General features: G+C 43.6%; 2 protein-coding genes across 4 annotated transcripts; one reads left to right on the forward strand and one right to left on the reverse strand.

The window, feature by feature from the left end:
* Positions 1-3,445: 3,445 nt before the first annotated feature.
* DFL_003049 (uncharacterized protein) lies at positions 3,446-5,581 on the forward strand (the record flags this gene model as incomplete). 2 transcript variants are annotated; one of them, XM_067631925.1, is made up of 1 exon in its annotated part: positions 3,446-5,581. In XM_067631925.1, one exon carries the CDS (start codon positions 3,446-3,448, stop codon positions 5,579-5,581), a length of 2,136 nt encoding a protein of 711 aa, XP_067494423.1. The 2 variants fall into 2 exon arrangements, with proteins under 2 accessions (XP_067494423.1, XP_067494424.1); XM_067631926.1 differs by having other exon boundaries at positions 5,126-5,581.
* A 6,670-nt stretch (positions 5,582-12,251) lies between these two features.
* Positions 12,252-13,846, reverse strand: DFL_003050 (uncharacterized protein; the record flags this gene model as incomplete). 2 transcript variants are annotated; one of them, XM_067631929.1, is made up of 11 exons in its annotated part: positions 12,252-12,258; positions 12,325-12,356; positions 12,408-12,517; positions 12,587-12,612; positions 12,875-12,891; positions 12,963-13,101; positions 13,250-13,309; positions 13,380-13,503; positions 13,577-13,642; positions 13,716-13,745; positions 13,831-13,846. In XM_067631929.1, 11 exons carry the CDS (start codon positions 13,844-13,846, stop codon positions 12,252-12,254), a joined length of 627 nt encoding a protein of 208 aa, XP_067494426.1. The 2 variants fall into 2 exon arrangements, with proteins under 2 accessions (XP_067494426.1, XP_067494425.1); XM_067631928.1 differs by having other exon boundaries at positions 12,503-12,517; positions 12,600-12,669.
* Positions 13,847-15,764: the final 1,918 nt, after the last annotated feature.

The raw sequence follows: 15,764 nt of genomic DNA on the forward strand, positions 1-15,764 counted from the left end.
AAGAAGGAGGAGGGTCATATGTTGACGATACCGTTAATCACACTTTCATACATTTGATTAATATTCCCACGGTTCTCTCTCTCGTAATAGGGTCTAATCTTCTGGTACCTCTCAATAAAGATCTTTTTAAACTCTCGATATCGTTAGAGTACCAACCTTACATATAAAGAAAAAGCTGGTGCGCCTACATTAACCTAGTCCCGAGACTAGCATTCACCAATTTTCCCTTTCTTTGCAAATTCGTGGTTGATCCTTTTTATATACCTTTCCCAGGTTAAGAAATTGTAGCTACGCGGTGAAATCAGAAGAGATTACCTCAATCCCCGGACCCCGGGGTGGTAAACTGACTACCCCTGTCAGTGTTGTAAAGGAGATCATGGAATTTTTTTGAGACCTGTTGATTGAAGTGCACGGAATCCATGTAACCCCGCTTTTCCACAAGCAAAATCTCGAAACAGTAATTGATTGGCCTCATCACTATAGCTATTAAATATAGCTACCAATCTTCAGGTTTTGTGGCAAGTACGTTCCTAGTGATCATTTGATCATGTGAGGGTTCGGTATTATAGTTTGATGATATGAAAGGAAAAATTGAGGGTGTGGATGGCCGTGCCCGCCCGAAGACTTCAATATCGAGAGAAAGGAGCATGTTGGGCAATGAAATCCTCCTCTCCGATGAGATTTCTGGTATTTGGAGGGCAAAAAAAAAAGAAAAACCCTATACCTTGATGAAATATCATCATTTCTTCCACCGGATCAAACTCGCTGCTGAAGCCCGACGGCGAAACCCCAGAGCAAGTACCGCACGATTTCGTATGTATTAATAATAAAAAAACAATACATCGAGTAATATCACGGGGGCCGTTTACGATGGGTGTACCCCGACCCGCAATGACATCGAAGGATCTTCGGTACTTTTCAGGGCATGATCGGGTATACGTATACCCAGCCCCAATAGGCATGATTATGCAGGTGTGCCCAGCCTCGAAACGTCATCTGGGGCATGATTATACAGGTATACCCAGCTCCGGTCTTATGAATGTATGGGCATTAGTATGACGGGTGTACCTAGACCCCAACATCCCGATTCATGGATATAACAGCGAAAATTTTGGAACTATTCACCGAGAGGACAGCGATAAAACCCCGGGAAATCAATAGGGGAAGACCATTTAGCACTGTAATAGATTTGCGAAGAATTTGAACGGTAAAGGGGAGGTAGGTACTTACGCTTGTAAAATCAGGTTCTATAGTTTTGTGAAAAAGAAGAAAGATGGAAAGTAGTGTGGGCGAATAATTTAATTTATACTGGCGGTGGTGGGTGGGGTGAGGGCATTTGTGACTAATTTTTGAGTAGCTTCTGGATTGACCGTTTGGTCCCGTTTGACAGGGATATTAAAATAGAATGATTTTCGTACTTTAACTACATAAATAAAAAACGATGGATAGGGCCGTATCACTGGGCTATAAATAATACCTAGGTAACACCTTCTGATCTTTTGGTAGAGTGTATAATATAGCTAAATGTAGGACAAGATTGTTGGATATTGTGTATTGTGAACCCACATTCCGAGATTCGAGATGAGATCAAGACGATCCAGATATAGATCCTGAGATTTCGGGATCCCGACAAGTCGGCCCGAATAGGTGGGGCTTCCCGCCTTGCATCCCGAACCAACCACGCCGACCGTCCCGATGGAACAAGGGTCCAAGATCGGTTCGGGCTTGGCGTGCGTGCGTGTGGACATGCAGCCTGCATGGGATGTCAAAAACGCCGCCCGATTATTCCCCCGGTTTATAACTTCCATGCCATGTCCATTTCTGCACCATGGTTCTATAACTAAGCTGGAAGCGTTATGGAATTACTGCCACGTACAAGAGCTCTAGAACGGTCTTCTAAAGCTTGTTCTTACCGGAAGACTAGGGTTTATTTGAATCAGGGCTCCAGCTACGAACCAGGGCCGTTAAAAAATATTTGCACAGATACTCAAGCAGGTAGTTCCTATAATTAAACATCTTATGAGGTCGGAAGGAAGCTCGGAGTGACATGGAAGCCGCAAATATACCAATCTCCACCGGCACCGATATCGCCAAATGCTACGTTTAAAATATCCCAAGCGATGTAGTACGCGATGAGAAGATGATGGAAAATGTACGGAAGTATCTCGTACGTATGCACCACGAAGATCGAAGGCCATATCTCACCAATCAGAGCAGTGATTTTGCGATATCCTTGCCGTCTTCTGTTGGACTGTGCATACATTCCGCGAGCTGGCCCTGCGAACAATTTTCTTGACTTGAATTTGGCGATAGTGGCTGGTTGATTTCCACCAACTCGATTACCAATTATACTAGCACTGTCCCATCTCTCGCCTCTTTTTTCTCTTAGAACGAAATATTTCTAGTTCATTTCTTAGAGTCTCGAAAGCTTCGTTCTTTTGACTACTGGTTTCCCTCGTTCTTAATCGGCTTGTTATCGTTGTTGTTGAGCGGGCTAAAGCTGTTGTCTGGCTGAAGCTGCAAGCTGTTCTGCTGTGTTGACCTACGTCAGGAACTCAACCACAACGTCTTCCCTCTACTTCCTATCAACCTCCAAACAACCATCAACAATCAAGAAAGAAAGGTATGGCTGACTCTATTCAGTAGGCCGAGATGAGGCTTCAAATTGTTTTTGCTAACAAGATGCCTTCATTAATAGAACTCCTATTAAGTGAGCACGTGCTCAGCTGCAACGCTACTTCTTCTACCAAGCCACACGTGTCGACGTGCATTCCATCCACCCCCTTTGCTTGAGCTCACGAGACAGCCTCGAGCTCAAGGTCTCTTTCCGCGATATAAAGAACAATTCAAGACTCCTCAACGTCATATCCATCCTTTGACAGTCTGAAAACGTCGAATCCCGACCGTCTGGTCTGCTATAATACCTAGACAAAGTCAATTTCCGTTTGCATTTCCCTCTCAAGCTTTGACCTGCTTCAGGGCACGTCCTTCTCGCAGACCGACCGAAGGAAAGAGCAAAATCAATCGAAAACTCGTCGATACCTTGTTCCTCAGTTGTCTAAGATACCTTCTTCCAGGCGCTGTCAGTGAAACAGCAGGATTCGATAGAAGGTAAAATTGATTGGTTTATTGGATGTTGAGCGAGGCCTAGGAATAAACAATTATTCGAGGCCTTTTACCTCTCCACGCTCTGTTCCAAGATCAGTCCTTCAAGCAAGATAAAAGATAAAAAGAAAAAGATCATCCGGAGTCTCGCCGTATTACCACGGAATCATACCTTACAATTGACATCGAAAGACTAATCAATCACTCCTGAAATCCTAACCGTGGTAGTACTCAGGGAACCAGAAAGTCCCGCAGAAACACACCTGCACTAGCAATAATAACACCACTCCTTGACGAGGCTCACATATCAGTATCAATATCAATCAATTAATCAATCACTATGCCGTTTGTGCCAGAACTAGTATCGACAACCAGGTATTCCAACCGGACCAAGGATGCAAGCGCACTGTCTACGTCTGACAATCGCCCTTCAGATGCCGCTGGGGCCCCTGCTTCGAAGCCACGATTCTTGCCTGAACCCGTTGAAACGACCAGAAGGACCAATCGGGCCGTTCCTTTCCTCAAAACTTCTGTATCTGGCTCCAACTCGCCATCGTCGAATTCCAGCACTCCCAAAGCGACTCTCCTAAGCAACAACACAGAATCGGTGTCTCAGGTGTCGGCGAGCATATCCCTTCCAGAGCCCGTGGAAACCACTCGCCGTTCGAATCGGACACAACCCGTGAAGCCCGCTGGTAATACCGAGATCAAAAGAAAATGTTGGGGACGTGATAGCTGTGACGAGTATGCAGACAAAGAAGAGCACAAACCTGTGATTCTCGATCGGGCACATCGCATTCCTGTTCCAATCCCGGGCCCAGGAAAAAGCAAATGGTTCCCGGATGAAGCCTCAGGATGGGGCCAACAATACAACCTGCCTGCCATCAAAAACACTCAGCCTGCGAATGGAACCTTTCGACGCGCAAACTGTTCGTTTTTGCCATTGTCGTCACCTTCATCGCAACCTACGACTGCCGCCTTTGGACATGACAGTCATGCAAATGTCAATGATGCTGAAACCTATTTTCAGTCCCTGCCAGATTCCACTTTCCAGCCCGAAGAGGCAATCTCGTCCCAAGTCCGTGACCAAAGCAATTATAGAAACAACAGTGACCCTCGTCAATTTAATCATCCTACCAATGAGACAAGTTCTATTGCGGGCATCCTGGACTCCACTACAGCTTCATCAAATCCCGCAAATGCTAACTCTCCGACAACTGTTCGCTCTGGGGACGAACACCAGGAAGAAGAGGTGGCCGGGACTGCATCCCTGTCCTCTTCTCCTGCTTCGTCTCTCAAAAGCAATGCTTCGGGACCAAACTATCTTCTCGATTCCTCGTCTTCGCAGCAACAGCAGCAGCTTTCGACGGGCTTGAAGCCCGTTATCCCTGCAATAACAAGCACAGAATATCTCTCACCTTCTTCACGTGAAGAAATCCCATCCGGTCTCAAACGCCCCATCTCTCCAAACGCAATCCTCGTCCACGACTTTGGCTACACCTCGAGTCGTCCGACCCTCCTCAAACTCCCGAAGGCTGACGCTAGTGCATGCAGCTTGCCAGGGGTTGTTCCGAAGGTCCAACAGATACTAGCGCAACACAACGGTCCTCACACGAATATTAATATTGGGTCATATCCCCAATCTGGACTTCTCGATCCTTCAGCTTATACCACCACATCAACCTCATCAACATTCACTAAACCTACCACTGTCGATCTCCTTCGTAACCAAGTCCTCGCGGCTCAGTCACAATTAATTAAGGATAAACAATCCTTCCTCTCACCTACCTACACACCAAATAATAAACACTTACAGCCGCTAACCGGCTCGAATGAACCCAAGAGGAAGAAACCTCTCCTCCCATTCAGTTTTATTCCTGCCGCACCCCGTTCCGTGAATCAAACATCTCTATCGCCAAGTTCACCATATCAAAGAGTTCTTTTATCACCAAGAACACCAGTTACTCCGCTCCTTTGCGAGTCTCCAATGCCGACTACACTCTTCTACGAGTCTTCCAAGATGAACTCTCACGGCGACTACTTCACCGCCAAAAAGCAGGCTTCGGGCATGTCGATTGCCTCGAATGCTGACTCCGTTGTCAGCAGAGATACTGCAATTACTACACCTTCAACCCGCCCGTCCTCCCCTGGACCAAACAAATATGGATATCCATGCACCTCAACATCATCACTGGTGGCAATGGTCTGCCAGACTCCTCAACCAATATGCTCAGATCCACCAAACATGTGTCCAGAATCTAAGGAGGACGTGAGCACGGAATTTGTGGTCGCCGTGTTTAATTATCTCAGCCTTGGACACGAGAGTATCGCGCGCAAATTCGATAAGGAGCTATGCGAGGCTACCGGGTGGGGGTTGGAAAGAGTAACTACCGATCGATTGGGGGCTTTAAGAGAGTACGTGGAAGAGTATGTGGATCGGAAGCCTAGGTTTGGAAGTGGCATGGGGGGTTGGTAGGCCCGTGAAGCGAAGAGGGGGGATAATTGGTGATGTGGATGGTGGTGTGATTGTGGGTATCGGTGTCGATTGAGTTGGCCTTTCATGCCTTTCTTGCATACACAGCCTACATACAGTGGCACATTATTTTTACTATTGCCACGGAGAAGTGATGAGGGGTAGGCATCTACGCATATACTCCTACATCGGCGTTTTCACCTTTTTTTTTTTTGTTCCCTCATTACATCGTTGTCGTCTTCGGTTCTTTTTTTTTTTTTGACTACAGTTTAGCGGAGGGGTCTGTCTGTCTGTGTCGTCTTGTTTAGCGTGCGTGCCTTTTTAAATCTTGCGATTCGTCGGTTTCTCTTTTTCTTTGCTCTGTTGGTTGGCATGCATGCATTACATACTTTACATACATACATACATACACTGCTACGTTACTTACACTTTTATATTACTATGCAGTTGACGCTTTCGTCATCGTCATTTGCCTTCCTTGTTTTAATTCAGCGTGTTGTGTGGTTTTTCTTCGGGAGTACAGTGAGCGATAGCATAAGCAGCAAGCAAAGGGAAGGATAACTTCGGAATACATTCATCATCATCATCATCATCATTATTACTTTCTACAAAGACTAGACAATAAAATACTAGACATCTACCAACGTCAATATAATTTTTTTAAGAAAAAAAAGGGAGAAGAGAAGATTTTTAATGTGCATACTAAACGTTTCGAAATGAATCACAAACCTTTTCGTTTCTAGAAGGAAGAAGTAGAAGCGAAGAGAGTTGTTGTTGTCAGTAGACGTACAACACATGTGCATGCAGCGAGCTACTGCATCTTTTATTCATCTATTCTTACTGCAGGCAGGATTTAAAGTTGGTTAGACGACTTCAGTTTCTGCAGTAATTAAAATTCCCTGCAGGCTTAATTTTCTTCGAGATTTATGATGTGTGAAGAGTTGAAGAAAATAAACCGGCAAGGAGGCGACTTTTGCGAATTCCAAGACATGAATCCTACCTCTGGCAAAAGACGATAATGATTTAGACGAGCTAAAGTAATCAAGCGAGGGCGAGGGAAACGGTGGGATAAGACATGACATTTGAATCAAAAACGCTCACTTTATTTTGGGAATATATGAGTAGGGACTATGAATCAATAGACAATTCAATTCAGCGATATTCCGAATTTCTATAAGAAGAGTTCGTTAGCGCTGGCTAGTTCGTTAGCCTTCTTGCATCTTGAACTGGTTTGGCGGACTTGGACTTGGTTTTTTTTTTTTTGTTGTTGAACCAAGAAGGGATTCTTTTCCTTTACAAATTTTAAACTATTATCAACATCTAGACGTGGCATAGCATGGCATGGCATATGCATTGTAGTTGTGGTATGTACGTAACAGACTACCCTAGATGAAGCATGTGGGAAGTGTGGTTTTTTTGTGTGATGATGAGGGAATTTTTATTTTTTTTCCCTCTTCCTCTTCTCTTAATCTCTCTCTTTTTGGGGGGCTTTAAGGGAAGTAGGAAATATTGGGTTTTAGGACGGTGCAGGGGGATGGGATGATTGTGATGGTTAGGATCTAGGTCTAGGTTTTCAGTGGGTTCTCTCTTTTTTTTGAGCGGTTCGAACCGTTTCCCGTTTCCTGAAGGTTTTTTTTAGTGCAATGTTGTTGTCGACGGTGCATTTTATTACAAAGTGTGAGATCTTTGGGTCCCTGTTTTTTGCTGACTTAGTACATGCGTAGACACTACGGTAAGATGTGAGGATTATGTAACCGAGGTTATTTCGATTGGTGATATCATTGAATTCAGCCATTTTGTAAGTTACTTGTTGGAATGGATTTTTTGGTAAACGTCGATGAGGGATGCTAATATATACCGGTACCAGTTCTAAAGTGCGTCCCAATCGCATATGAGCGAAACTTAATCGGTATTTTAAGATGCGGGTCATAGTTGATGTCCTAATTGGCGTCCTAGGTTTGCCTCTCTAAACTGCGTCATAGGTTTATATTGACGTCCTAATACCTAAAACCTAGGAATATGCGTCCCAATATTTGCGACCTAATTGACGTCCTAGTCGACGTCCTAGTACCTACAGCCTGGCCTAATCGCCGTCCTAATTTTATACTGCAGAACTTAATCAACGTCCTAATATATCCAATGTAATGTGCGACCTAATGCGACCTAATGCGACCTAATTGACGTTTTAATCGACGTCCTAAATTACTTCATAATATCATAAATGGGATTTCAATACGTCCTAATATGAAGATATATCATAATACATCTTGATACAGGCCCTGATCGACATCCTAATTGAAATTCTGACCGAAGTCCTAATTGACGTCCTAATTGCAATACTAACGTCCTAATCAACTTCCCAGTCGACATCTAGTTTAACGTGCGACCTAATAACGTCCTATACGCGACCTAGGAATGTACGGCTTCTTAATGTATGACGTCCTAATATGCGATCTAGGAATGGGCGATCTAGGAATAGGCGACCTAGGAATATAATATATGATCTAGAAATGTAAGACCTAGGAATGTGCGACCTTGCAATATAATAATATAACAAGGATTAATACAATATGTGACTTCGGATATACAGTTTAGAAATATATATGCGATCTAGACCTAGGAGTATACGACCTAGGAATATGCGATCCAATATGTATCTATATATCTTAATCGACGTCCTAATATGATGGACATCTTGGTGGATGTTTTAATATGCGACCTAAGAATTTAATAGATATCCTAATCAATTTTCTTACATTAATTGGCATCCTAATTAATGCCTCTATGCGACCTAATATGTGAACATCCTAATGGACATCCTAATCAATTTCTTAATCGATATATATCATAGAATACGTCCTAACAGACGTCTTAATCGGCATCCTAACTAGCATCCTAAAATACGACCTAGCAAACGTCCCGACATGCGACTTAACATGCGACCTAATTGGCATTCCAATCGGTATCCTAATATAATACGCCTTAATATACATGCGATCCAAAGAAAATCCTAAAATGTCCTTAGCTAAAAAGTCCTAATATCTTTTCTCGGCCTGGTTTTGTAATTAGAACGGTCATGCAGACAACGCCAATGTCGCACATGAACAGCAACTTTAAAACCAGAAACACATCTCAATGAGAGGCTGTATTACGACCCAACCACAAAACCCAGTCGTACCAGCTAAACGCAATTGGCTGCGACTTCAAAAGCTAACTTCGACCTAACTTCCCCAAACCCCGCATTTTTGGCCCATCGGATGACGCTCAGACTTCCAAGCAAAGTTGGCATTAGAAAATATGTAGCTTAAAGTTCGAGTCAGGGATCGGAATCTCCCTTTCTTGTCTTTTTGGGCGGCTCGCATTGACGAAAACCAAGTTTAAGCTAACCTAATACTAAGCTAGGGTTGATAGATTCTGTGGGGAAACTTCACACCCCCGTTCGTCTGGCAAAACCATTCCATGATTATCGTGGGGAGCTAGGAGCTTCGGAAGCATGTGAAAGCGGGGAAGCGAGAAACTGGGATAGGATACTCGTAAACTTGGGGCATTTGTGGGTTTCAGATTATCGCTTTGCAGGCTCGTCCGCGCCAGGGCTTCCTCGGTATGGATGAAGGATCGCGGGGTGGATGATGTTGGGATTTACAAAACTGGTGGCGAGCTAGCCCCATGGTTGATGAGTTATTGATCGGGTGGGGAGAGGGTATTCCGGGAGGGTAGTAAGGTAAGGCAAGGATGGTATCCTCCCCCGTATCTGTCATGCCCCGGGGCATTGAAATACTTTAATGTTTTATAGCCAACGCTGCAACTCTAACCTGCGATAGCTAATATAGGATCTCGAGATGACCGTATAGGCTAATCCTGGCTGAAAAAGCAGATCTAATCCGTCACGTTAGCGATGGTCATGAAATAATAGAAACTGAATATACAAAGTGCTAGAGCCACATATGCGCATTCGATATCTTGATCCATGGAGGGCGAAGTATATTTAATATATTTCAATTTGATCTGGTCGGCATCATTTCAATGCTGGCGCCAATTGGTGAAGTCCACAGCTCGTTGGTATCTACTAATGTAATAGTTTAGTTATCATAAATGGTAGTGGGTCGTCAGTAACTTTGCGGATGTGGTTTGATAGACAGCAAGTTGATATATATAATATACCGATACCAGCTACTAATTAATAGATCCAGGGGGGTATTCTAGTTAGCTCTAGTATTCTAGTCCAGGGGAATAAAAAGTGTATATATTTCTACAACACGCAGAAGCGTCTCTAGGTTAACTTGATCTCGTACCCAGACGTTACAGAGGGAGGAGCATTGTTTGGGGTTAATTTGTATATAGTCTTGTTGGGATGAACTAACCTTCGTAGACATTCCTAGGTAGCTCCAGGGTGCGATATTATATACCGGGGCACCCTTTTCATAAATTAGGTCATTACCCTACTCATCGATAAGTGTATCAATGCTTCATGGCGAGCAAAACACAGAAGAGCTGCGATTAAAAGGATTTGCTGCAACGTTGGTCGCAAGTCGAATAAGTATGTTAATTTAAGTAACTTATGCGCCCCGGCATTCCTCGTTGTCGCCCTAGATTCTGAATTTGAATATAGCTTGTATCTTAGAAATAGATTGATGCTCGAAGTTAATCTAATCGCCAGTGCCTACAAAACGCACAAAAGATAATTATGTAAGCGGATATCCTAAAGACCTTCGAGATTAAGGAGGGAAATGACCTATCAGCCTTATATAGGTGATTGATCAAACTTCTCCTCTCGATCCATTTGAAACATATTCAGAGTCTTAGCAATATTCTGAGGTACTAAACAAATCTTAAGTTTTAGCTGGGCGTATTGTCAAATTGTTAGTGGAACAGTGTATAACTTTATGAACCTAATTTGCAACATAGATCCACAAAATCCACACGGTATCATCCGGCCGTATTCAATTTGGCAAAGCTTTGGAGCCTGTAGGCATATTTTGCGTATCGTCAAGACTAAATTACCACTATGATGAAGGGTCAGTGCTGGCTCATGGGCGTCAGGTAAGGCGTGAATTTCAACGAAGAACCAAGGCACCGCAATAGCGCCCTGTCTCGAAGCTATTGAAGTCCATGGATCTAGGTTGCGCTCAGATATCCAAAACCGACTTCAATTTTCTGATACCACGGTCAGATGGATCATATGACCCCGATTATGTATGCGCATTATGATCTACTACTCTAATTAATTACTTAAATATTCTCCACAAAGAAATCAAAGTTAGTCAAGCGTTAGTCATAGCCCTGCCAAGCTTAAGATGTTGAGGTTTCGGGTTCGCGAATTCAAAACTTGCAAAATCAACCGACGACCCGCCTTGAAGTTTACTTCAGTTAGCCAAAGCACGTGTAATATAATAGCACGCGCATACAAAACTACAAGTACCCAGACAGCGCGCTATCTAAGGTCCAAGTTGAGGATTCTGAACTGGCTTAAAATATTGAAATCTCGCCTCGAAATGTTCGTCCGAGAGATCGACATGCGTCAAGGGTCCGGAAGACCCCGTTTGGGACATGAGCGACAAGGATTCTTCTCAACATATTTTAGGGCGCGAAATTTATAACACCAGGTTTTCTACTTTAAAATGTTTTTCAAGGCAAGGTACATCGGAAAACTATTAGTGGTTATGCACCAGACGTGGGATGAAAAGTTCGTTGTTGGGATATTTGAGTAGATGTTTAAACGAGGCGTAAAGGGTACATTGAGGTACAGCGCCAGGATATAGGATCAAATTGCTTGATCTCTCAGCGAGAAAATATATTTATCCCTAGGATTTGATTAAGCTGAGGAGCTCCAACGAGTGTAAGTTAACACACAGGCAATTGCAATTTAATCATGGGGATTGTTTCCGAAAGTGTCGATATCGCGGAAAATTAAACAACACTACGACTGCGACGACCCAATATCAACATTAAGTGAATACACTCCCCTCATATACACTTTGTTAGTCTTCCTGAATGAAATTCCAGTTTTCGAAACTTAGAAACAGCTTATATTCCGGAGGGAAAACAATAATCTTCTTATAAGTTTACTGAGCCACCCCAATAGGTAGATCCGATTGACTTTTCTACAAGTAATCGCGATTCAAATTCGTCCTTACAGCATCGCTGGCGCTTCCTTCTAACCAAGTTCCAAACCAGAGAGCTTCTCAGCCAAAGGATCTATTGAAAGCAGAGTAGTCCAAAACGACGTCAAATAGAATATTCACTTCACCTCTCGTTCTTTCCTTTCCCCACATTCTCGCTAGAAGCGAGGGCCGTCCCGTCCTAGATCGATCTAAACTGCTTGCAGCCGAGGAATGCAAAGGTTCACAATATAACCCAACAAATTCCCAACAAAGGTAGCCAACCCGACAAACTTACCTGATAAAGCGAGATCGAGAAATGAACGATCGGTGACCTCGTGTATATAGTTATGCACATTGGCAGGTTGGTTGCGAATGCAAGGACGAAAATTATTTGGACAGTTATCAATATCGGATTTCTGTACTGTAGCGCTTTGCAGATCAATACGGTGTAACATCTGGATCTGGAGTTTATGTGCAACCACGTGTCCTCGCTAGGGAAAGAGAGTCGATACACGACGCTGTTGGAATTTCAATTCCCACCCGATCGACTTCACGATCTCGATTCAAGATATCTAGACCCTTATCCACGGTTAGTCTTGGTCAGCCTCTCTGCAAATTCTTATTCTGTGGGATGTGCGTACACACCTAAACGCCAACCCTAGTGGATACGAAGCACTCTGAGGACGATAAGGATGTCACAAGAAATGGGGAGTAGACGGCCTGGTAACAAGTAGGGCCGGAATCTCGACCTCAAAGGTTTCCTTAGGTTTCCTCAGAATGCTCGTATAAGGGATATTGCAGTCAATGAAGAAGTTATAAATACGACCGGTTTTGCTACCTGAGATCATATTTTTATCAGCATTAGAAAGCGATTTAAAAGCAATCTAACAGTTACAGATAAACTTACTATTCCTACTTACTTTTTCTAGAACACTGCCAATTGTATTTCCAAAATGACTAGCATGAGCAATGGCCACCTGTAAGTCTCGCCTATCACCCTTTGGCTTCGAGAATGCTTTCTCCAGTTATTTTGTCCAATGACAGAAGTGCTTGGAAGACGGCTATGTCAAATAATCATATTTAGCACTGCTCTTTCAAATATAGTGACATTTATGCCCAAGGCCTCGACAGTAATGTTTGACATCGAGTATGACATGAATGGGAAAAACTGGGCGCCGGTACCAAGACACGTTACGGCCCGGTAGTCGTTCCCTGCCCCGCTAAAGTTAGAACTCTTGATGTATTCATCCTTGGTTTTGAAAGGACTGGACTAAGATTGTTACCCAATGCCTGGGCCCGCCAGCCGTCGTGTCGGCACGGATCACGCACTCAAGCACAAAAGAATGGAGGGGAACCAAACATGGTACCCTGCCGGCACTGAAACAGTCAACTGGGGTGGCAAGTACATCTACAACCACGGCTCTGCATGTAGTTGGAGCACCAACCATGTTAGCTTTTTTTCCATCGGTATGGATAGTAAATGCTATGAGAAGCGCTGGGCGAGGGGTATCTCAGGATGGAATGATTTCGAGCTTCCGGGGACCTGGTCCATCCCTCTAAGGGCACTTACGCAGAACAAAAACGAACAGAAGATAACCGTGTATGGATTAAATGAAGAGAGCAAGCTCTTCTATTGCGGGCGTACTGGTCTAACAGACAACACTGGGTGGAGCCATACTATCTTCGATGGCGATATTTACTCTAAAGAGATAGCAGCCAGAGAATTGATGTATTCACCGTTGGGCTTGATAGCTCCGTTTGCCAAAACACTTCGACAAAGGCAACAGGCTGGAAAGCGGTGAAGAAGATTGGAAGAAGTACTCTCTTTGCCCCAAGAGTCGTCAGTTGGGGCAACATCAGTGTGACTAGATACGACACGTTTTCTGTTGGTACTAACTTTTCGACGTGGCGCTTGTTTTCTGACGATGGTGGCAATGATGGCCGGCGGAAAGGTTTAAAAGATCTACTCAATAGAAAATGTAAGTAGCTAGGATTCGATTACGATTAGCTAAATTGGAAAGTTTGTTTCAAAAAACGAAACGTCTTGGATTTCTCGATAGCACGCACTAGGAGTTTAACGTTAGCTTCCATGACCAAATTCAAGATGATATCCACCAATCAGACTGTTGAGAAACTCGAGTTATGACTAACTTGGACGGATTATCATTCTGAAGACACCCTCTATAGCTCTTGTAATCCCTGGAGAATGTAGCATGCTAGCGCTTCTGCTGTAGATGTGACTATTTAGAACGCCTTAAGGTTTAGATTTAGAACGCCTTAGATTGTAAATTTAGTATGACAAGTCCGCAGATGGGCAACAGTGAAGGCCGGACGGCTCAGGTTCGCCTCGTTCGCCGGGAATGCTATATAATCATAAAAAAGCAATATATAACAGGCATATTAAGTGGTTTAATAGGCCTGCCTAGCTTTGGCTTGCTATCGTGTGGACCAGACGGCGGAAAGTGAAATCAAACCTTGGGTATTCTTCTATAGGAATATATGACCTAAATTCAGCAGGACGGCTAGATCCTTGTAGTGGAACATGCAGTTGCTGCTAGCATTAGACTCGAGGTTGCGTGTGGAAATATTGGACATGCAGGTAGGTAGCTGCATGTAACACCCTGGTCAGAATTTCGGGAACACGAGTCCAGATCCTACATTAAGCTGCTCTCCGAAAGCAAAATGGGGCGATGCAATCGATAATCGAGCGTAGATGCATAATTAATAATGTTATATTCGGTAGCCTGCCCATTGGCTGCAGAGGATTCACCGCGGAGGGCCAAGAACCAAACCAAGCAATACATCGAACTTAAAGCGACTACGAATCTTAGAACAGAAGGATTAAATTCTTCTTTCCTTGTACCGCGTGATAGAATCCACGAATCGTAGGTTCGGGGCGTGCTATTCGAAACATATCCTGCAGAACGGACGACATGCGAGCCGACCCTGCTATAGAATATCTAGCACATAGTAGCTGAACACGTAAGCGCGTTTTTCTGACGAAGGCTTCAAGGCGCAGGAAGGTTAGCGTTTTATCCGACCTTGACTTAAAGGATGGAGTCATCATTCATGATGCATCATCGCTCGCCCGGCCTAGAACGGATATTCGCTTCGTAAGCAAGTGCGGCGCATTCGTAAAATATTATTATAGTAACTGAACAGTAAGGTTTCTGCCATCTAGAAATCGTTAGAAGGGATTGCTTGTGATTTCAAGAGCACGATGGCGCGTAACGAACAAATTTTAATGGTGGTTTGAGTCTCGTGTATATATTGCTGGATGAAGGCGGTGGCCACACATGTCGTAAGCCACATTCTGTTTTAAATTTGTGGCGAAATTCAATAATTTGCCAATGAGTGCTTGGGCCCTAAATGAAATTTGGTGTTGACTCATATTGCAGCTGACAACCTCCAAAATGTGCGAATACTAATATCTCTGCATGGTGCGAGTATTCGAATTGTATTGAAGCCTTAGTTAATATCAACATATGTGTTGCACAAAGTTGACTAGTTCGTTTTGGCAGATCCTTTATACAAAATTCTCAGCCTTCTGTTGCATATTTTAAGATAGTTAGTTTGCGAATTTCGCATGATGCAACTATAATACGTCAAACCTTTGTATACTAAAGATTTCCATGGGCTTCTAGCTCGGCCGGAATAGTCCAGGCGCACATTTGTAACATGCATGGTACAACTGTCTACCTTGGTGAAATATCATTCGCTCTATGAAAAGTGGAACTGAAAGATCTTCGTAAAGATGAGGTGGGCCTTGAAGGACACGCGATTCTCTGGTGATACATTAATTTCCCGCCTTCTTTTTCTCCTAGCTATAGAAATATTGTACAAAAGCGATATCATGATATAGAGACCACTCCGGGAGTCGAATCGTACACCAACTCTACTATCATACAGGGGGGGAGGGGTATTTTCGTTGGTATACAGCTAAAGTAATTCACACGTTAGGAATGTCTATCTTAGAGGGGAGAACAGTACTTTTTTTTTTTTTTTGTCGATATGTAAAATATTCCGAAACAATTGAGATGGATGGGGCAATGTATGAGACCAATGCAATACCTTGAAACCTTTCC

The sequence above is a fragment of the Arthrobotrys flagrans genome (assembly GCF_004000055.1).
Source record: "Arthrobotrys flagrans strain CBS H-5679 chromosome Unknown unitig_3, whole genome shotgun sequence".
NCBI lineage: Eukaryota > Fungi > Ascomycota > Orbiliomycetes > Orbiliales > Orbiliaceae > Arthrobotrys > Arthrobotrys flagrans.